This window comes from Magnolia sinica, chromosome 15 (genome assembly GCF_029962835.1).
Source record: "Magnolia sinica isolate HGM2019 chromosome 15, MsV1, whole genome shotgun sequence".
NCBI classification, from domain to species: Eukaryota; Viridiplantae; Streptophyta; class Magnoliopsida; order Magnoliales; family Magnoliaceae; genus Magnolia; species Magnolia sinica.
The window spans coordinates 7,565,450-7,587,228 of record NC_080587.1 but is presented as its reverse complement, the minus strand read 5'-3'; the positions used below and the strand labels follow the sequence as shown (position 1 = coordinate 7,587,228).

Genomic DNA, 21,779 nt, shown 5'->3' with positions numbered 1-21,779 from the left:
TTGTTGGTACCAACTCCAAGCGGATCTAGTGAGGGTGATTGAAAATTCCCTGCACATCATCGTGTCTGTTGCTGTCTGAATTTGCATCCACGAGCGATAAGCATCTACGTGCTTGAACGGGTCACCAGACCCAGAGTACTAGATGACGGGATGTATTTGGAACCTCTATGGCATCACCTCGCTCATGATTGCAGAAGTGAAGGGAGGTTCAGTCTCTTCCATCATTGCTTGAACGACGGCGGGAACAGACGAAGGCTACTGGTCTATTGTATTATCAGAACCCGATTATTAAGTTCTGCAAACTGCGCCTCCCACGGATCTTTGTTTTCAGCCACTATCGATCTCTTGTAGAGCCTCTACCTCAGGAGTCCTTCTTCCCCTCCTCCTCTCTAGCTCATGACGGACATCCGTCGGCGCTAGAGCCGAGGTGACCAAATCATTCGTCGAAACCCGGGTCATTATGTTCCGAGCCGGAGCTTGGTTTTGGGTCGGGGGAGGATTTTGAACTGAAGCTAGAACTCGAGCGGATTGATGTTGTGACCCTTCAGGTCTCATACTCCGTGGTGCGGATTGGACTTCCACCACCAGTCCAACTGTTTCCTGAACGAGATGCTGTTGTTGCTCCTATCGCTGTTTCATCTTATTAATTTCATCGCATAGGGCTTGTATCTCGCTTTGCATAGCTCGATACTTGCTAGCCCGATTGCGAGAGTACTGGAAAGGTCCTGGAGCTGACTCGGCGTGAAGTAATGAGGAAGACCGAGTCTGATCATTCTGCTCCGGTTCCATAGCTATAGATTTCTTCTTTCCTCTTACCATTGTACTTGAGAATAGGAAACTGACTTTTCAAAAATGTTGCTGACAAAATCTGGACCACCCTCCGTTCGGATTTTCTAACTCTGAGCTGCGTATGAAACCTGAACCTGCACAACACTGGTGAGCAAAGGAGACCTTGGCTTGCACAAGAGACCCTCCGATGCCTAAGTCAGGGCAAGGAAATCTAGGTCTAAGTTGAAGTGTAGAGGGAGAGTGTGAGATTTGCGTACCCGTTTCCTTCCCAGAAGATGTTATTTATACCTTATCGTCTAAGGTGGGCACGTCCATGTAACTCGGTGCATCTTAGGGCATGATGGGCATATCCGCCTAACTAGGCGTATCTTGGGGCATTTGCGTCATCTTGCGGGTGATTCAGCTACCTAGTCATTGTATGGTCGTGCAGACGTAGGAGGTTGAATAACCGTCGCCAATCGTGTGATAGTGGGACACATCATGGTCTTCCTCATTAGTGGGTTCCGGTCCAAGTCCTAAACCGAGCACATTGGCATCAGATCGTTCCGAGCCGACAGCTTCAGCTTTGGATCATTCCAGGATTCCGCTTTGACCTCCGGGCGGACCGACTCAACCTCGGATCATACCGTCTGGGGCCTCGGAACATAACAGTCGTCGAATCGGCTCTGGATTATCTCAGACCTTGGAGCTGAGGCGTCTCTGATCTTCCTATAACAATACCTATTATTGGAATTGTAAGAATGGGTTATTAAAGGTTTTTCAGAGCCATGCTTTTGAACTGTAAGCTGGGGTCTATTATTCAGCTACACTATTAATATAGTGGTGCTGTTCCGATGGAATGTAGCTAGGAAGTAATTCATTAGAAATGTTTTTTCATCCCTTTTCAGTAGGTGTTTGTTTGCACCAAATATCATGAAATTTCATGTTTAATCAGTCTAACTACTGCAACCAAACACACATTAAACAATGTCAGTAAACAATTTAGGTTTTGGGTCATCTGACATGCAATACTAAACTTTGACGCCTCTTGATATGGGAATTTCCTCTCTGATACCAATTGCTTTAGCCTGCAAGGAAAAAATTCAGTAGCTCAGCCATCCAGCAATGATTTGAGCTTTTTTCGTCTTCTACAAGCAAGCACCATGTACGTGGTGGATTCACCACAAGCGGGCCTGCATTACTGTCTGATTGGAGTGTTTTTTATTTTTATTTTTGAAATCTTGGAGACATGTTTGTATGATAAACAGGCCTTAATAACTTAGCTCTATCTGCTGCAAGGGCCTGCAATACTGTGAGATTGGAGGTTTTTTTTTTTTTTTTTTTAAATTTTTTTTTTAAACAAAACAAAACAAAAGGGAAAAAACTTAAGAGACATGTTGTATGATAAACTAGCCTTAATACTGCAAAGTTTTCAAACCACAAGCTAAGGACGCAAGCAGACTTGCGACAGTTTATCGAAGCAAATAAACAATAAAACACACATAACATATGATAGTATAGGTCTATGATATTCTCATGTTTAACCGTAGCATAAGTATGTAGAGATAATTAAGTAACTAAGAGGCCTTTTCCCATCTTTCGGAGACATCTAAATCACTCATGCACCACCAATGGAAGGAATCCGTGCCGAAGAGCCGCATCCCATACCTTTTTAACATCGAGAATTTCATGGCCGCACTCGTGTGTGTCCCATCCTTCCAATGCATGCACTATTCCAGCCACGCGGCATGCACTCATCACCCGCCTCGGCAGCCAGTTCTATCACATGTGCACACACCCCAAAAAAAAGTGTTATCCCTCTCTTGTAAATGAACATTGGTGCATTTGATTGCACAAAGAATCCAATTGCAAGCATTCGTTTTAATCAAGAGGAAATGAGGAAAAGCTAATGATGTTTCATATGATCCTATTACTCAAAAGCATGTCCTAAACAATAACTAGGGGTGGCTATGGACCCTAGTCCGGCCTTAATCCCTTAAGCCTTGGACCTAATTGGGCTTGAATGGCCTTGGCCCCATGGGCGAGGTACATATATAGTAATCAAAGGTTTAAAATGAGTACAATTTAAAATGTTTTTGTCTTGAAAGATCCTCCATCCATAATATTTACAATGTATAAACCATGGTTTCAAGACTCATATGAGTCTGATACAATTTGTCCGAGTTGACTCAGGATTCATTTGGGCCTGATCCAATTTACCATGAGTCACCCCTCACTTTACTTCGACTTGGGCAATTCATGACTCAATTCAGGGTCCGACGAGTTGGTCAAGCCACCGAGTCTTTTAACCATGGTATAAGAAATTTGGATCAATGAAATGTCGCCCCGGATTACAAGGATTGTCTTTAAACTACACATTAATTATGTCAAATGGGAACAATTAACAAATATCTTTAAACCATTATAACAGTGCCCCACTTAATCATTGGACGGGTACATTCATCAGGCACCAGGCCTAAATCTCAGGCTCTGACCTGGCCCTCGGGCCAAGTTTCAGGCCCAAGTCCCAGCCTGTGTCGCCTATCCAGTTGCCACCCCTAACAATAACAAGGTTACATGGGAAGTTGTGGACTAACCTCACAAGCATGCATGTTCTCGAGAGCCGGAGGAATGACCATTGCAGGATTGGTGTGGTAAACACAGTCCCTTCGCAGTCTCTTTGGAGGAAATTGGGAGAAGGGAATGAAATGAGTGCCTCTGGGAGCCATTCTTTGTTCTTGATCTTTCAATCCATCTCCTACTAACCATGCCTGAGTTCACACATGCAGCTATTAAAACGTGTTTTTCACCACATTATATTCTCACTTCTAAGTTTTTGCATGAGGGAAAAAAATAATGAAAAGACAGAAAAATCTACCTCAGCTGTATTATAAACGTTGGTGTGGAGCAAGCAGCACCTATTCTTGGCTGGCAGGCGTAATTTCAGCTTCTCATATTCATCACTACAGACGGTAATTATCTGTTCTCATGAAACCTCTAATCAGCAAAAATAGAAATCCAGGTCGTCCCCATCACTAGGGGCTTGGACACATGGCTCGAGCCCCATGGCTAGGGGCTTGGCAACATGGCTCTTCAAGTCATGGCCGCGGTCTTGGCCTTTGATTACCTACATAGGAAAAAATTTCTTTTCCTTTCCAACTAAAAAGCATGCCTTCTATAAATTGAAGGGATTTTGGGGTCCCCTATTAGAACTTATTTCCCAAAGGAAGCCTATTTTGGTGTTTTCTCATTAAATTAAAACAATGAAAAGAAGTGACATTTAAATCATATATGCCTAATCAATTCACTTGGGCCCTGTTTGGTAGATGCCCAAAATATTTTAGTTAACATAAATTATGTATTAGAGATCTGATAGCTAATGCATAACAAGTTCATGCCATTTTAGTTAACAATAATTAAGTATTACTAGATCAAGAACTCTTTATACACAATCATGGTTAAATAAAATGAAATGAACTCAGTTTTAGGTGTCTACGAAACGGGATTTAGGAGAGAAAACCAACAAGTCAAAGTGTGGGTTAATCATATTTACCTTGACACCCCTTTGGCATAAGGTTAGTGCAATTGCATAGCCTGTCTTGGAAAGGATTCCTCTCAGCAGGACCCGTTCTGTTCCTTTGGGAATGCTATAAAGCACGATAGCAACTGCCAACGAAGTTCCATCCACAATTCTAATATTGAGTTTTGGGTGCTTTGTGAGATAAAGTTCCCCATATCCGTTCAACTCCTCCCCCTGAAATTTGGTCTCAAGTTGTAACTGTAGTTATACTTACGGGATGTGGCAGAAATTCACAAAGATGAAAAGTGCATGCAACACATGGGTAATATGGTACACTTTAATTATTTATATGTGGGTCCCAATCCTGTTCCATGGGCCATCGTGTTTATCTCCTCAAGAGAGCCCAAAATTCAGCCAGGATGGGCTACATTACATTAAAGGGAAAAGTGAAAAATCGTGCCTAAAACCTCTATATTCACTTAGTATGGCTCACCTAAGAAATAACCTGATTCTTGGTGTGTTCCTTCACCTTGGGTAGTATGGCTCACCTGAGTAATAACCTAATTTTGGTGTGTTCCTTCACCCTTGGGTGGAGAATCTAGTGAACGTAGTGGATGGCATATACACAAAATAGGTCAGACTTTTGGGCGGTTCCCACAAAATAAGTTTGGAAGGTTTAATTGGTTAGGTGTCTTCCTCTGCCTATTCCCTGTGGTGTGGCCCAACTGAGTTTTCTATTAGGTTGATTTTTCGCCTCATTGCTGAACATTGAAATGCTGCATCTCATGGATGGGGTCTATTTGATGCACACATCATAGTGGGTCCACAGAGGCCATCTCTACAATGCACCATATGAACATTTTCCCATGGGTCAAAATCAAAGCTCTTAACCACCGTAACTTATGGTAGACTCGACACCATGTCACTGAAGTGATTGACTTGTTGTGCCGTAACACTGTATGTTGTCCATGACCGGCGTGACAAGTGTCGTTGAGATTTTGTTAAATCTGGTGATGTAATCGCCAAACTTTGATTAAATGATATTGTTCCAATAAAATCACAAGTTATTCAAATTCTCGTAAATTTTTAAAATTTCGCAATCTTATCTTGAAATTATCACAAGTTTATCACAAATTTATTTTAAAGTTAAAATAAGTAAATTTATACCTACACTTCTAAAATCTTTGAAATATTTTATAATAAACATTCTAACATCTTATTGTCATTGAGATTTCTCCTGATAATATGGCTGAAAAACATAAAATTTTCGAAAATCATTCCATGATGCAAGTAACATTCATGCCAAGCGAATCTCCACTATCAATTTTCATTTAATCCATGATGAAACCCTTATCTTAAATTTTAAGTACATTTTACATGGATCATCATATTTCATTTTGGAGTACCGTGACCCTATAAATAGTGGGCCACCATCGTTGGCCCTACATAAAGAGTCTGATGTTTGAGTGACTTTCATCTCAAGCTAGCTTTTTTTAGAGAGATTTTCATTCCTTGAAGTTTTTTAGATAATGTTTAAAATTTAAATTACATTTTTGTTACTTTCAGTCCACTTTTAGGATAAAATATTATGTCGAAACAATATAAAATACATCTTGGCCCAAATGGTCCTCTTTCCCCCTCCTGTCTTCTCATTTCTTCCTTGGGAGGTCATCGACTTTATTTTCCAAGGTGGTTTCTGCAACTCAGAGGACCCAGATTCCTATTTCTGGCGGTTGGAATCTTCAGGCTCCTTCTCTGTCAAATCAGGGGGGCAGGCCAGCCGTTCAAGTGGGCAGAGGAGAAGTTGGGCGGTATGGGTCTGGCACTCTATGCTTCCCCTTAAGATCTCCTGCTTTTCTTCGAGGGTTTTACAAGGCGCCAGCCCGACTGATGTCAGAATTCAATCCAGGGGAGTTTATATGGTTTCGATGTGTGATTGCTGCAGGGCAAGTGGGAGTCATAGTCCAACTGAGGAGACATTGCCGCACCTCTTCATTGCGGGCTCCCTAGCAAAAGTAGTGTGGCACCACTTCAGATCAATTTTTGGTATCACAATCTTGGACAACCAGTCACTGGAAGACATATTAATGGCCTCGTGGACAGCCTCATCTCCTTTGGGTAATTCAACTCTCCCGCATGGCCTGACTCCTATAATCATCCTATGGGAGATTTGGAAAACTAGAAATGAAGCGAGATTTGATGGTTCAAAGGTCCTCCCCTCCAAAACGATTTTTAGGATTACCCGGTGGTTTAAAATGCTTAGTCTGGGGCTTCCAAAAACCACCAACAGATCTCTGGTCAATGAGATCACGTTCAAGGCCCTGGGGATTGTCGCTCCTCCTCCGCAAAAGATGGTAACTTTGATTATGAAGTAGCTCCGACCAGTTGTGGGCTGGTGCAAATTGAATGTAGACGGGTTGTCCAAGGGCAATCCGGGGTTGGTGGGAGGTGGAGGGGGTCTGTAGAGGGGAGAAAGGCAAGCTTATGTTCACTTTCGCCATTAGCTACGGGCTGGGATCCAACAACATTGCGGAACTTAGAGCAATCTGGGACGGTTTGGTCATGTGTCTGCAGAGTGGGCTGAGTAAGGTTCAGGTGGAATCTGATTCCAAAATGGTTGTAGACTTATTAAATGGCAAGATTTAGGGGGCTGCACACTAGGACTATTGGTTGTCCCAAATTCAGAAAATCAGGGGCAGAGGTTTGTTTTCCTTCTGCCATATTTTAAGGAAGGGAATGCCACGGCGGACGGTTTGGCCAAATTGGGGAGCTTTCAGCAGTCCCTTTCCACGTTCATGCAGGCCTCCGAGTTTCCTCATCGTATTTGGGGCCTAGCCCTGCTCGATAGAGGAGGGTTGGGCTCATTAGGCTTTGCCCAAGAGGGCAATAGGGGCTGCTAGGGGCCTTTAGTTTTGGTGGTTCTGGGTCAGGTTGTCCTGTTCAGTTTAGTTTTAGTTTGTTTTTCTTTTCCTCGTGATAGGCTCCTCTGGGTCCTTTTTTTTCCGAGAGACAGCCCGAAGTGCTCTCTATTGTAAAGTCTTTTCATATATATATATATATATATATATATATATATATAGAGTTCTTTTTGGGAAAAAAAAAATGGGGTGCTGTTTTTTTTTTAAAAAAAGACTTGTATTCATGGAGTTATAACTGTACATAGCCTGGGTGGGCCTGTTAGCAAAATGGAAAATCAGGCCCACCAAACCAAGAATCAAAAGGAAAAAAAAAAAATGGAGGGAGAGCTGTTAAATCTCTCTCAAGTATCATAAACCAGCTCGATTAGGGAAGATCAGACCTCTGATGACGGGGCTTGAAGATGGATGGTGGCAGAGGTGAGACACTAGAAGATGGCGGCACATATGACCATATGTGGGGCAACTCGTGGATAGATGAGTTGTTCTCCTTTCCATCAAATTCTTAAAAATTATTATTATTATTTTTTTTAAATATGGGCCGGTAAGGAAATAGAAAAGCAGAAATGAAAGAGATCAAAATTCATTTTAAATAAATTCACAAAATCAGACGTAGAAATGCTATTTCTATATAAATGGCACTTCCTCAGTTGAAACTCAGATGTGCACTTTAGGAAATCAACAACAGTTTGAAGGATACATATGATGATTAACGTTTGAGGGTAGCAACTTAGTCATTTCCAATAACTAGTTCTCGAATGTCATTTCATTAATGCATCTAAACACAACGCAATTGTATAATTACATAATTAAATTGGGCCATTTCTCATCAAGTGGGATTAAGGTTATAATTAAACATGTCATTTTGAAACACAGTTTCTGATGTGTGCACTGTGTAGGGAGAAGATGAGAGATCCCTAATGGATTTTTTTTTTCCCTCTTTAAAGATGAAAACTTTGTGTCAGATTACAGGCAAATGAAAGGATGACCACATTTCAAAATGTAAACAGTTTGCATAATCTTGCCTGATTTAGAAGACCTAAGCTGATGACTTTAACCCCTGCCTCTTCCGCCTCTAGTATGGCCTTCTCAATCAAGCTATTGATTATATCTCTTTGACATGATAATAAATACTGCACATGAAGATAATATCATACACCTATTAATTAGGAAAACAACTTTTCCACAAATACATCCTGATGTCGTGCTACTTTTTATGTTGGGATTGTAGCCGTTGGATTCAGTGCTCACATGGCCCAAAGCATATGTATGATTCGTGGATGGATGATATCAGAGAGAGAGATTTTTATGTTGGGATTGTAGCTGTTGGATTCAGTGCTCACATGGCCCAAAGCATATGTATGATTCGTGGATGGATGATATCAGAGAGAGAGAGAGAGAGAGAGAGAGAGAGAGAGAGAGAGAGAGAGAGAGAGAGAGAGAGAGAGAGAGAGAGAGAGGGGACATTGGAAGATCTATCGGTACCAAACAAAGCAATGATTTAATTAGGAGACTGTCCAAATTTGAAAAAGAAAAGAGTAAAATGATCAAATGGTTGAAATATTTTGATCTCAGAATTTTGGAGCATCTCCTATCCAGAAGTGATTTGGATATTGAAACATTACTACGATCCAACATTCATATCACCGTAAAAATAGCAGTACGTCGGGATGTATTGTAGGAAACCTCGTTATAAGAACTATTAAAGGGAAGTCTATCTAACATACACAAATATATGGTATGTGAGAGAAGCTATTGAGATCCCCATGAGGAGGATTGAAGACATGATCCACGCAAATGTGTTGAATCCAGGCCATTGATTTGGTGGGGCCATCCATGTGTGTGGCTGGCCCAAAACTCAATCCATGTGGGCCACATGTAAACTGAATAAAGATGTGGTCAAAATTTTCATGAACCATCTATGTCTCCTGATAGATGGCTAAGACCAAACACGTGTGCGTGGCGTTGGCATGTTTGATGCCAAGTCACCTCTCTGATAATTATTCCTCATGTAAAATGCCCATGTGTCCTCTTACTTGGAAACTGTATCTTGGAATTGCCCATGTTTGCATTGTTAGCTCATGCAACCTGTTCCATTCAACCGTAAAGGTGGAACCAAATATCCACGTCAGCAACATGAACCCCGATGAAATGGGCCACAGCATCCATGAATAGTACAGTTGGAAAGCATATGGTTTAGAAGCCAGCGAAGCAATTCCTAGCCGTAGATGGTAAATGGAATAGAGGGTAGTTGGATGGGTCAGATGGACCACATGTGGAGCTTCCTTCGTTCCTTTGAGTGAAGCTTCATAGAGTGCATCTGACGATTTGTCCATGGTGCCATATATATAGTCATAGAAAGGCATGAAGAGGCAGTAGTTGGTCCGGAATTGCGTGTGGTGAAGCGAATGAAACCTGTTTGGGACAATCATTAGTTATATATGTTTTCAACCTAGCTAGGCTACTGATCCAATGGTTGGATCTTTGAATGCGAGAGATTGTTGCATCCCCATCTGATTAACAGTCTAGACCACCGAACCATGCGCCCACATGCAGCATGTGATTGTGAGCCTCATCAAACCATATTACCAAACAGTGTCTAAGGTTCATGATCCAATATTAATGAATGAGAGGAGACTTACGAGGGCGTGTACATGAGGTACTTGAGAGGTGGACACATCGAGAAGAGTAACTTGGGGACCAGCTCGAAGTTGCAATGGCCCATGTTGTTCATGAAATCAATGTACGTGAAATACCCAGCGATGGCTGAGATGGAAGCCGTCCCCATAAGTGCCGCGGTCAGCTGAGGGATTGTGAAGAGCATGAAGTACAAAACCATTTCTGCAAACGGATGAATCACAGCTGCAGGAGGAGCAAAAGGAAAATAAAAATGGATTATGATTGAATTATGAATTTCTGTATAATTCCAAGGAAAGAGTACTTTGGTCAGATGATCCTAACCATCGCATCCAGGACAACGAGTGGTCATAGGAAACAAGGCCAACTATTGCCTGCATGCATGCGGATCATCCAATTAATGTGATTTTCACATGGTGGTCCAGGAAGTGTGGGCTCAACCTATTGGATGGTCCATATTGATTAATTGGACTGTCCACGTATCCATATGCAACCAGGAGCACTATAATTTATTGTTCGCACATGTGATTCTACCAAAATTTTGTTTACACGTGTGCAAATAGAAAATCTGTGACTATTAGTCTATGTTCCCAATCCAACAAATCAGATGTATTTATCATTTAATCAAAGCTGATTTTGGAGTTATGCCTCATCTACAATAGGTCTTACCTTTTACGTAGGGGTGCCAATGGACAGGGCAAGGGCCGGGCTGAGCTCTGTCCAACAAGCTCAGCCTGCATTTTCTAATGTAAGCCTAAGCTCTGCTTGGGCCTGGATGGACCAAAATTCAGATGGTCTACTAGACAAGGCACCTCTATTTTTTATTTTTTATTTTTACTCTTACCAGGGGCCATCCCATTCATCAGTTTGGTCATTGCTCAAGATATGGTTTTACAGAAATAGCCACACGTTTGGCACCGAATAGTACATAATCAAGGCTCTTGTTTTCAAAATACTCGTAAACCAAAATCCTCTCATCTCCGTCGATGCAGCATCCATACAACTTCACAGGGTTCTGCTGCTGCATCGCTGATATGGTAACAATCTCTGTTACAAGCTGACGCTTTCAATGATGAGATGCCACTGAGAGTTGCTACGCAGCTGCTATCCTTCCATCTGAAAGTGTATCCGTATAATCAGCCCCAAATCAGCTTCTTGCTCCCAACCTATTTACCAGGGTGAAATCTCCAGTAGCAGTCCTCAGTTCGCAATAAATAAAACTGTTTTGTTTGGCACTGAAATCTCTAGGTAGCAACACCCAGATCCATAGCTCAACTGGCAGACTGAGTGGAGATACCTCGTTTCAACACTTGAGGTCTAGGTATCAATCCCTAGCGGGGGTGGCTAACATGGAGTGTGTGTACTGGCATGGGTTTGTACTAACAAGTCAATCCAAAAAAAAGAAATCTCTAGGTAGCAGTCCTCAGTTCGGAATAACTAAAAACTGTTTGGTTTGGCACCCATGTCTAGAGGCTCTTCATCTTTACGGATGCCCCTGCTCCTTCGTCTATATTGTGTCAAAAGTTCTAACAAATTTTATGTGAAAACCTGTTGCCGAGTCAGCATTACTCTCTCTCTCTCTCTCTCTCTCTCTCTCTCTCTCTCTCTCTCTCTCTCTCTCTCTCTCTATATATATATATATATATATATATATATATATATATAGGGCTGTACACGAGTGGAGCTAACACTAAAAGCTCGCTCCACTCGGCTCGAGTCAGTTCGGATTGACTCAGCTTGAAAGGCTGACTCAGGGCAAGTTTAAGCCGAGTTCGACCATAGTGTATTTCAACTTGACTCGACTCGAAGCTCGAGCTCGACTCGAAGCTTGAGCTTGAGCTCGACTTAGCTCAAGTAATATATTTTAATATTATATTATATATATATATATATATAGGAAAAAGGTACTATGCGCTTGACCTCACGATAAGCTCCCTCAAGGTTGAGCTGTGTGGGCCCCACCGTGATGCATGTCGACCATCAACACCGTGCATTTGATGGGGCCCCTTTAAATTATGGGATATCCCAAAAATCAGCCGTATACGAAACTCAGGTGGGCCATACCATCTAAAATGTTGTGAAGACACCGTTAAAAGATATAAAAGCACTTGGTGGGGCCCACCTGAAATTTGCATGCATCTGAAACTTGGTCTGAACCCTCATCCAAGTGGGACACACATAATGGATGGGTTGGATTTGCAAACCACATCTCGGTGGGCCCAAAAAATGGTTATGAATGTTTTAATGGTGCACAGCCCCTCTCCACTGCTGTATGTGGCGTGGGCCACACAAGTCACGGATTGACTTGATTTTTGAGAACTAGGCCCATGATGGAATGGTGCATCTGACTGATGGGGCAGATGTTCGAAACACATCACGGTGAGGCCCACACAGCCCAACCTCATGGGATAGACTCATGAGGTTGAGCGCATAGTACCTTTTCCCATATATATAATATGTTCAACTTTAAAAATTAAAAAATTAAAAAATAATAATAATAATAATAAAAGTTAAAACTTAAAAGTTTTTACTAAAAAACCCTACGCGACCGCACTGAATTGAGTCGGGTTGGGATTTGGGTCGGGGTGGGGGCTGGGTTGGGCCGGGTTGGGTGTGGGTTTGGCTTGGGCTGGGCGCTAGGTTGGTATATGAACAAGCTCGACTCGACTCGAAACACTTGAGGTCTTGGTATCAATCCCTAGTTGGGGTGGCTAACATATATGTCCCTTTTTGGGGCTCATGTCCTAAATTATGTTAGCAAAGTGAATGAATGGTATGGATAGAACACATATATCATGGTGGGCCCATGTAGATTTTTCAACACTCACCTGTTGCAGGATAAGCATGCAGTCGGTCCCTCATTGTAGACGAGTGATCCAGATCAATGGGGCCATCATTAAGAATTTTAAACATCATTAAGAATTTTAAACACCGTCCGACCTGACCATAAGGCCAACCTTGATATAAGTATTATATATATATATATATATATATATATATATATATATATATATATATATATATATATATATATATGCAGTCCATCCGGTTCTACATATCATTTCATGCCATAGTGCCACTCATGAAACATATCCAAGTGTTAGGTGGACCAAAATACAAGAAAGAGTGGTGATTGACCATTAAAAGCTTGTCCATATGACCTTATCAACATATTAGTTTGCAAACGGGCATTATGATGGGCCCTAGGTAGGTTTTAATGGCGGGGCGTTCGATCACCATTGTTTCCTATGGTGTGGCCGTCCTGAAATATAGATCTGCTTATTTTTTGAGCTCATGCTCTAGAATGAGGCGGAGAAACGGATGGATGGACCGCATGGATATACAATATATGCATCAAGGTGGGGGACTGTTAGGGCTTCACCCTGTTGGGTGAGGCTGGGTCGCACCTAATCTGCTCCTTGACAGAGATAAGATGTCCTGGGCTACCAAGGTGTTTGTGAAAAGTCCACGTCATCCATACATCTTGCTAGATGATTGTAAGGCACGACCTCAAAAAATGACGCATATCCAAAGCTTCAATGGCCACATGATATAAAATAGAAGCTTTGGATCTGCAATTTTTATTTTTTTTTCTTCGGTTCATTTCAGTTGGGATGACCTTATGAACCGTTAGATTGCATATAAACATCACCTTGGAGCTCAAAAAGGTTTAAATGATAGGCAACCTCTTTTTACTATTTTCATTTGGGTGGCCCACTTGAGTGTCAGATCCGGCTAACTTTTAGTCTCGTGACTTAAAATGAACTGGCAAAATAGATGGACAGTGTGGATTTCTCACAAACATCATTGTGGCCCCCACCTGCGATGAGGGCAACAAGCCATCCAAATGTCGCCTTGTAATTGTCACAAAGAGATGGGCTGTCAGTGTCCTGGAGTAGGAAGCTAGATGGGGCCCACCATGGCATTCATGAATAATCATGCTGTCCATCTGTTTTGATAGATCATTTTAGGGCATGATCTCAAAAATGAGGCAGATCCAATGCTCAAGTGAAACATACTAGTCAGGCTCATTTAAGGTTCCGAGATTGCCTACTTTTGAGACCTGGGTTCCTATGATTCAGATCTAAGTCATACTAGTCAGGCTCATTTAAGGTTCCGAGATTGCCTACTTTTGAGACCTAGGTTCCTATGATTCAGATCTAACTCATTTTTGAGCTCAGGGTCTAAAATGAGATGGAAAAATGGATGGACGGTGTTGATCACACACATACATAAAGCTGGACTTCATCAAACCTTCTGCATACCCACTCCCTCCCAATGGGGTATAAAAGAGGATAGGGTCAAATCCAACATTTAGACATCTTAATGGTGTAATTTTGTCTTTGAGTGTTAGTCAAGGTTAACCAGACAGTTTTTTCTCCATGTTTACAAACCTGAGGTGTTTCTATGTAAATATTTTGAAAGCATGCACTAAAAATAAAAAGCCTAAATGATTTTATTTATTTTTATTTTTTTTTACAAGCACACACACCCCCACACACTCACGCTTTAATGGGATTTCACCACCTATGGATACCCGATCCCTTGACCGGGTGTTGAAACTCCCACGAGTCTACCACCAAAGCAAGAGTAAGGATCCAGCCTAAATGATTTAACCATTGGATGGGGATAGTTTTATAGCAATTCCGACTGTTTGAAAAGCTGACCCATATGATGAATGAAGCATAACATAAAAATTAAACTGAGAAGATAATTTTCACCATTTGAATATTTTTCGGGCTATTCAGTTATATTTTTTATTTTTATCAACTTTAAACCATCAAAGACACTGTTAGACTTGGATCCTTGCTCTTGCTCGGGTGGTAGACTCTCAGGAGTTTCAACACCCTGTCAAGGATTCGAGTATCCATAGGTGGTGAAAGCCCACTATGGCGTGAGTGTGTGGGCGTGTGTGTGCGTGAGTTTTTTTTTTTTTAAAAGACACGGTTAGACTTGGTTGTAACAGGGGAAATTCCATGTAAGCCCTATGGGCTGCTGTGATGTTTGGGCCATATCCACTGCGTCCGTATGTTTTGCCAGCACATTTTAGGGCATGAGCCTACACAAGAGGGAGATCCAAAATTCAAGTGGGCCACGCCACAAGAAATAGTGGTATTAAATGCCCATCATTGAAACTTTCGTGGAGGCCACTGTGGTGTGTGTGACATCTAGTTTGTCCATGTTGGTGGCACCAGTTGATATTTGAATGTGAGCCCAAAATCTGGTCAATCCAAAACTCAAGTGAACTACACTGTAGGGAACAGTGCAAACGGGATGCACATCATCATATTTGCCCAGCCCTATCTTTTAATTAACCCAATAGTTTATAGAGTGGGTCCTATCTAATACAGGGCTCGGATATCCTGCACATGTCTGAGTTTGCACTTGTGACTGCGTGCAGACGTGGGTATAAACCTTAAATTTCAGAACTCTGCTGCGTATTATATATAGATTCCAAATGCGCTGGCATTTTATTCTAAATTTCGTAATCTATTTATTCCTACTGTATATAAGGCCTGTAGATTTGGAAATTTTTGCCTAGACAATTGATTTTCATGACATTAGCTAAAAGAGGCTAAGAAAGTAAATTCTACATGAAATTATAGCTGTTTGGCATGAAACGGTATGAGATTTTACAGTATAGTGAGTAATTTAAAATAGGCCCACTTCCTTTATGTCTTTTAATGCACCTTCTCCTCTTTTTCTTCATGCGGCACCATAATGCGGAGATCGCGCGTGAAAGTGACTGCTAACTTCACATAGCAGCGGGACCTAGCTGAGTGTTTGCCTGACCGACATTTGTATTTAAACCTGGTTAACTAGTCTCATGAAAGAAACGTCATGGTCCGAACAAAAACCTATAGTTAGCATCCCGTGCTTACTGTTTCATATGGTGTGGCTTTTATATATATATATATATATATAGAGCTAATTTTTCACCCATGACCTAACATTGACTACAAAGCTTAATGAACAAGGTAAATTTTATAATTAAAATATGGTGGGCAATATGGACTTGCATATTTTACTCAGTGCGTAAAACAAGTGCCTTGGAAGACTGCAGTCCCTTTGCCTCTCTCCACTGTTCTTGGGTGACGAGTTTATGGCAACACATAAGGGAGTTCCTGCAACATGAAAGCTCCATGGAGGCCACCGCAATGTCCATGTAAAATTATCCTCCACTACATCTAGGTTAAGATTTGTATCATATACCATCAACGGTTGGTCCCACCAGATGAATGGCTCAGATCCATTGATCGTACATCCATATGAACTGTTTAGTGCTAAAAACTATGACTTGATGATCTGGAATGCTCCGGAAGAATTCTCAGGGCTCATCTCTCAACATTGATGTATTGTTCATTATGTAGGAAAAACAGCATATGAAGTACCAGATACATAAAAGGTTGCGTTTGGATGTCCCAATGAAAGGTAGAATGTTGTATTTCACTGGAAACGGATTGGCTACTCCCCCTGCCCCCACCCCCATGGCTGGTGGTTGGTGGTCTGTGGGCCCCACTATGATGTATGTGTTTCATCCATTTTTACAGATTATTTTAAAGTTTTATACCAAAAATGAGAGGGATATAAATCTCACATGGACCACACCACAGGAAAACAATGGTGATTGGATATCCACCGTTAAAAACAGGATCAGATGAAGGGAAAAACCAAAGATCAGCTTGATCCAAAACTTTTATGGCCCCCAAAAGGTTTTTAACGGTCCACACTCATTCAAAACTGTTTCCTATAATGTGGTCCAGTTAAGACTGGGATATAACTCATTTTTGGTCTTGTAACATAAAATTATCTGGAAAAATAGATGGACGGCATGGATGAAAGAAGTACATCATGGTGGGGCCCACAGAGCACCGACCACCAGCCATTGGCTGGTGGCAGGGGGAGTAGCCAATCCGTTTCCTATTTCACCATGGATTTTGTTCACATGCCGTACAAACGCAAGTTAAGATGATGCGTTTGAGCTGTGGGGGCCCACCTGTAACGTGTTATCCAAACTCCACCTCATGCTTACGACACATCCCCACAATCATCCCTGATCCAAAATCATGGTGGGACAAACTACAAAGAGTAACATGAAATCATCACTTGGTGTAACCCACCTGAGTTTTTCTGGATCTAGTGATTTTTTCTGTGTCGCTTCACCCTCGTGGTTCTAACTTGATGAATGGTTTGGATGGTATATGCAAAACACGGTGAAAACCGTACTTTTTTTTTTTCTTTTTTTTTCTATTTATTTTACACACACCCACCCACACACTCACGCCGTAGTGGGATTTCACCACCTATGGATACTTCATCTGTGAGTTTCGATGGTAGGCGTCACCCTCCTTGATTTCCATCTGAGTTACAGATCGAGATGATGTTTGGAATCTTGGCCTACCATGGCTGGGCTCATCAGATGCACGGTTTAGATTTCACATATATATCACGGTGGGTCCCATGTAGCTCCAACGTACAGGTGATTTAGGTAGACATCGGTAGACAGACTGCGTTTCAACGTTTGACTTCATGGGTTCGAATACCCACGTTGCGTGTGTATGAGATGAAAAAAATAAAAACAAAAATAAAAATCCATTCTTCTTAAGATTTAGGGTGCATCCAAACGCACCCAAAGAAAAATCAATGGAAAATGAAGAATTTCTTACCTGTGATGGGCTCGGTGACGACAGAGGAATGGTGGTGGGAGTGGTAGCGAGAGTACAGAAAATGATGGTGCAATGCTCTGTGTGCCCAGTAATACAGGAACTCCACCGGACACACGTGAAGGAGTATTATGAAAACCACACCGTCAGTTCTCCATAAAGGCAAGTTTGTAGCTCCAGGGACGACCGTCTTAGACAAGTACAGAACAATGCCACTCAAGAGTATCTGATCATCCCTGCCATTCATTTCTCAAACATATGAGGCATCCGTAAGTCCAACATAAAGGAAAAATGCTCTGTTGCACTGAGTGCACCGAAGCCTTCCCATGCAATACAGTTGCATTTGGACCTGAAGGCAGATAATACCATCCATCTGTACCTTCCATTTGATCAATCTAACTCGCCTTGGGCCACCTTGAAAATTTCATGCCAAACCGAGTATCAAAACCATGCATCCATGCATGGAGAAAATTACCACTGTAAACCCTACCTTTTATCTAGTGTCTTTTATGAAGGATCCAAAACTTACCTTCCCAACTTAGACCTTGCACTTATGGACAGAGCATTTGAAGATGAAAATACCCCTACTTTTCAAAGTTGTTTTTCAATTCTGTAAACATTAGCTACGGATTATAACAGTAGTGAGAGGTAGCATAAGCACGGTCTTTTCATCCTAAAATGCTCTGTCCGTACGTGCAAGGACTAACTTGGGAAGGTAAGTTTTGGATCCTTCGTAAAAGATGCTGGATAAAAGGTAGGGTTTGCAGTGGTAATTTTCTCTCCATATATGTCATTTTTACTTGGACCATCCATCTTTTGATGATTTAGATCAGATGGTTTGCATCGCATAACTACGATGGTTCTATAAAATCATAACCAGTCAAAGATAGGTCCCACTGATTGGATGCTTGAGATGGCTCATTGGAACTGTTCTCGCGAAAGATCTTGGGCATCCATATTTGCAATGGTTAGCACCATCCAGTTGTTGCAATATTAACCATCCATCCAATTGTTGCAATATTTTCAAGATGTCTGCAATATGATATGGACTGTCGAGTTCGAATGTGCAGAGGAAACGGATTGGCAACTCCTCCTACCATCAGCTCCCTGCTGATGGTCGGTGCTCTGTGGCCCCACCATGATGTATGTGTTTCATTCATTCCGTTCATCAATTTTTACAAATAGTTTTATGGCTTGATCTTAAAAATGAGAGGGATATAAATCTCACGTCGACCACACCACATTAAAACAATAATGATTGGATATCCACCATTAAAATCCTCCTAAGGCCCACTATACTGTTTATTTGACATACAATCTTTTGATTAGGTCATACAGGCCCAGATGAAGAGAAAAAACAAAGATCAGATTGATCCAAAACTTTTAAGGCCCCCAAAATGTTTTTCATGGTCGACCCTCATTCAACACTGTTTCCTGTCACGTGGTGCACTTGAGATTTCAATATAACTCATTTTTTAACTCATATTGTAAACTGATCTCTAAAAATAGATGGATGGAATGTATGAAACATATACATCATGGTGGGGGTCACATGGCACTGACTACCAGCCATTGGCTGGTGTGAGGGGGAGTGCGTAGCCAATCCATTTCCATGTGCAGAGGCGCAAGCACGCGCCAACCTTAGGGCCCATTTGACCAGGTGGATTGGAAGGGATTGAATGGTATTAGGGTGGATGGCATGGATTTCAAGGTAATGATGGTGTTGTCAGTGGATTGTCTTAAGATCCATGGGATTGCTGTGTCCCGGGATCAGGTCACCCAGTCTATTTGGCACGCCCAGCCAATCCCGGGATTTAACTTCCAATCCCTTCCAATCCGCCCGGCCAAATGGGCCCTTAGTTGTCTTCCCATCCCTACTGTTCCATGTGTTGTGGCCCACCTTAGTTGTCTATCTAGATTTTTTTTCCCGGAAGCAAATTGGCTGGTGTACCTCACACCGGCTATACAGCTGCCATATTGATGTCAACAAGTTCTGTGGGTCTGATCATGAGATATGTGTTATATCCAAACCATCCATCCATTTGGCAAGATCGTCTTTAAGGCTTGAGACGAAAAATAAGACAAATCTAACTATCAAGTGGACTACACTAAAAAAAGCAATGGGGTATTGAACTTCTACCATCATCAATTTTTTTATTTTTTATTTTTTATTTTTTGTTTTTGAGTTAGCTTGTTAGTTGTTAGTACACACCCATGTTAGCACACACACTCTCCAATCCGCTAAGGATTGATACCAAGACCTCAAGTGTTGCAACGAGGTAACTCCACTCAGTCTTGAACTTTTACCATTGAAGCCCTTTTCGGGTCACAGAAGTTTTGGATTAATAAGAAATTTATTTTTTCTTTCCATTCAGGTCTTTGTGATCTTATGAATATGGTGGGCCCTACCAATTTTTTAAAGGTAAAAATCATTGTCTCCGCTACTATTTGTGGTGTGGTCCATATGATCTTTGGATGTGATTATTTTTTGGTTAATGCTCTAAAATAATCTCTGAAAATAAATAAATGGTGTAGATATAATAAATACATCACTGTGGGGCCCATGTAACTTTGATGTCCTTTGAACCGTTCGTACAACTGGAGCTGGAGGAGCGTAAGTACTCGTCTCCGCACGACACGTACCTACATCAGCTACATAGGTGGTGCGTGGTACACTAGCCAATCCTCTTCCTTTTTTCCAGGCCCTGGTACTGAGAAGCGCACCCGATGGAGGGAGTGGATGTCAGACACATTACGGTAGGTGGATGTTAGACAGACATTATGGTAGGGGCACAGGGAGGGAAACGGATTGGCTACTCTCCGTACACCAGCCAATGGCTGGTGGTCGGTACTCTGTGCCCCATTATAATGTATGTGTTTCATCCATGCCGCCTATCTATTTTTACAGATTATTTTACGGTGCGAGACAAAACATGAGGTATATCCCAATCTCAAGTGGACCATATTACAGGAAACAGTGTTGATTAAGCGTCAACCGTTAAAAACATTTTGGGGGCTATAAAAGTTTTGGATCAAGGTGATTTTTGTTTTTTTTTTTCCCTTTAACTGGGCCTGTATGACCTAATCAACAAATTGGATGTCAAATAAACAGTATAGTGGGCCTTAGGAGGATTTTAATGGTGGATATCCAATCACTGTTGTTTTCATGTAGTGTGGTACTAATGAGATTTATATCCCTCTCATTTTTGCTAAAATGATCTGTAAAAATGGATGAGCGGAGTGGATGAAACACACACATCATGTTGAGTCCACAGAGCACCGACCACCAGCCACAGGGCTGGTGGCAAAGGGAGTGGCCAATCTGTTCCCCACACAGAGAGCAGGTGTTGTAGAGGATTCTGGTCCATACGAGAGAGAGAGCTCACCAGTTGCTTTCCCTGTCCACCTGATCAAATTCAATACTCCTGTGGAGTATCCTGTGCTTGCTTCTGGCCGTTTGGAAGCGAGCCAAGCTAATCCATATCTGGTTGTGAAGCCACCTCCACACCAGCAGTAATGGGATGCTCATCATGTTCAGCAAATCCTTGTCTCCTTTTCCCAGGCAATACATATAGAAGCTACATCCCACAAACGGTGCCAAAATAACGTACTTCATTCGCACCATAAAAAAAGAATGGACATCAATACCCCACAAAAGAAGGAAAAAGAAGAAGAAGAAAAGAAAAGAAAAACAGATTACTAAACTTTTAAGCCTGTCTAAATGCACATTGGAGGATAATTCCGTGGAAAATAGATGGCAAAACGGGATTACCTTGAAGCTACCAAGCTTGTGCCATGGCCATTCCGTGAAAGGGCCTGGTTTTGAAGCCATATTATTTTTCTCTTTTGGTGCTGATCTTCTCCACTGGATCGCATCTCATTAAATAGAGAGGAGTTGTTTGATACTTAGGCAGCCAATGACGTTGATCTGCAGGAAGTCAGTAATTGTTTACATGGCATGCATTAACCAAGTTAAAATTAATTGAACACCCTTATCCATATCTCAAGTGGTAGACGGAGAGAAGATATCTCGTTTCAACAGTTGAGGTCATGGTATCGATTCCCTAGTAGGGGTGGCTAACAGTGGAGTGTGGACTGACGGTGTTGTGTGTACTAACAAGCTAACCGAAAAAACACACACACACACACAAAAAAATAGGAAAGAAAAAGAAAGAGTTAAAATTAATTAACTAAATTGTGAAATAATCCAACGTTGCTAACTGCCTAAAAATTAGATTGATTGAACAATGGTATTTCTCCATTTTTAACCATCCA

At 41.7% G+C, this 21,779-nt stretch overlaps 1 protein-coding gene across 1 annotated transcript; it reads right to left on the bottom strand.

The window, feature by feature from the left end:
* Positions 1-2,177: 2,177 nt before the first annotated feature.
* Positions 2,178-21,352, bottom strand: LOC131227832 (very-long-chain aldehyde decarbonylase GL1-4-like). The gene is made up of 10 exons (XM_058223647.1): positions 21,277-21,352; positions 20,891-21,114; positions 17,508-17,740; positions 9,846-10,065; positions 9,240-9,618; positions 8,229-8,336; positions 4,322-4,522; positions 3,647-3,748; positions 3,366-3,539; positions 2,178-2,547 (listed from the first exon to the last, which is right to left on the bottom strand). Exons 1-10 carry the CDS (start codon positions 21,334-21,336, stop codon positions 2,383-2,385), a joined length of 1,866 nt encoding a protein of 621 aa, XP_058079630.1. The 5' UTR covers positions 21,337-21,352; the 3' UTR covers positions 2,178-2,382.
* Between the last annotated feature and the right edge of the window lie 427 nt (positions 21,353-21,779).

Bases quoted from the DNA above. Each gene is read 5' to 3' on its own strand.
- LOC131227832 (XM_058223647.1), bottom strand. From the start codon at position 21,336: ATGGCTTCAAAACCAGGCCCTTTCACGGAATGGCCATGGCACAAGCTT. The intron at 17,741-20,890 runs GTGAGCTCTCTC...AATGAATGGCAG, and splicing joins GTGGACAGGGAAAGCAACTG to GGATGATCAGATACTCTTGA. The intron at 4,523-8,228 runs GCAAGATTATGC...ACCAAATTTCAG, and splicing joins GCTTAGGTCTTCTAAATCAG to GGGGAGGAGTTGAACGGATA.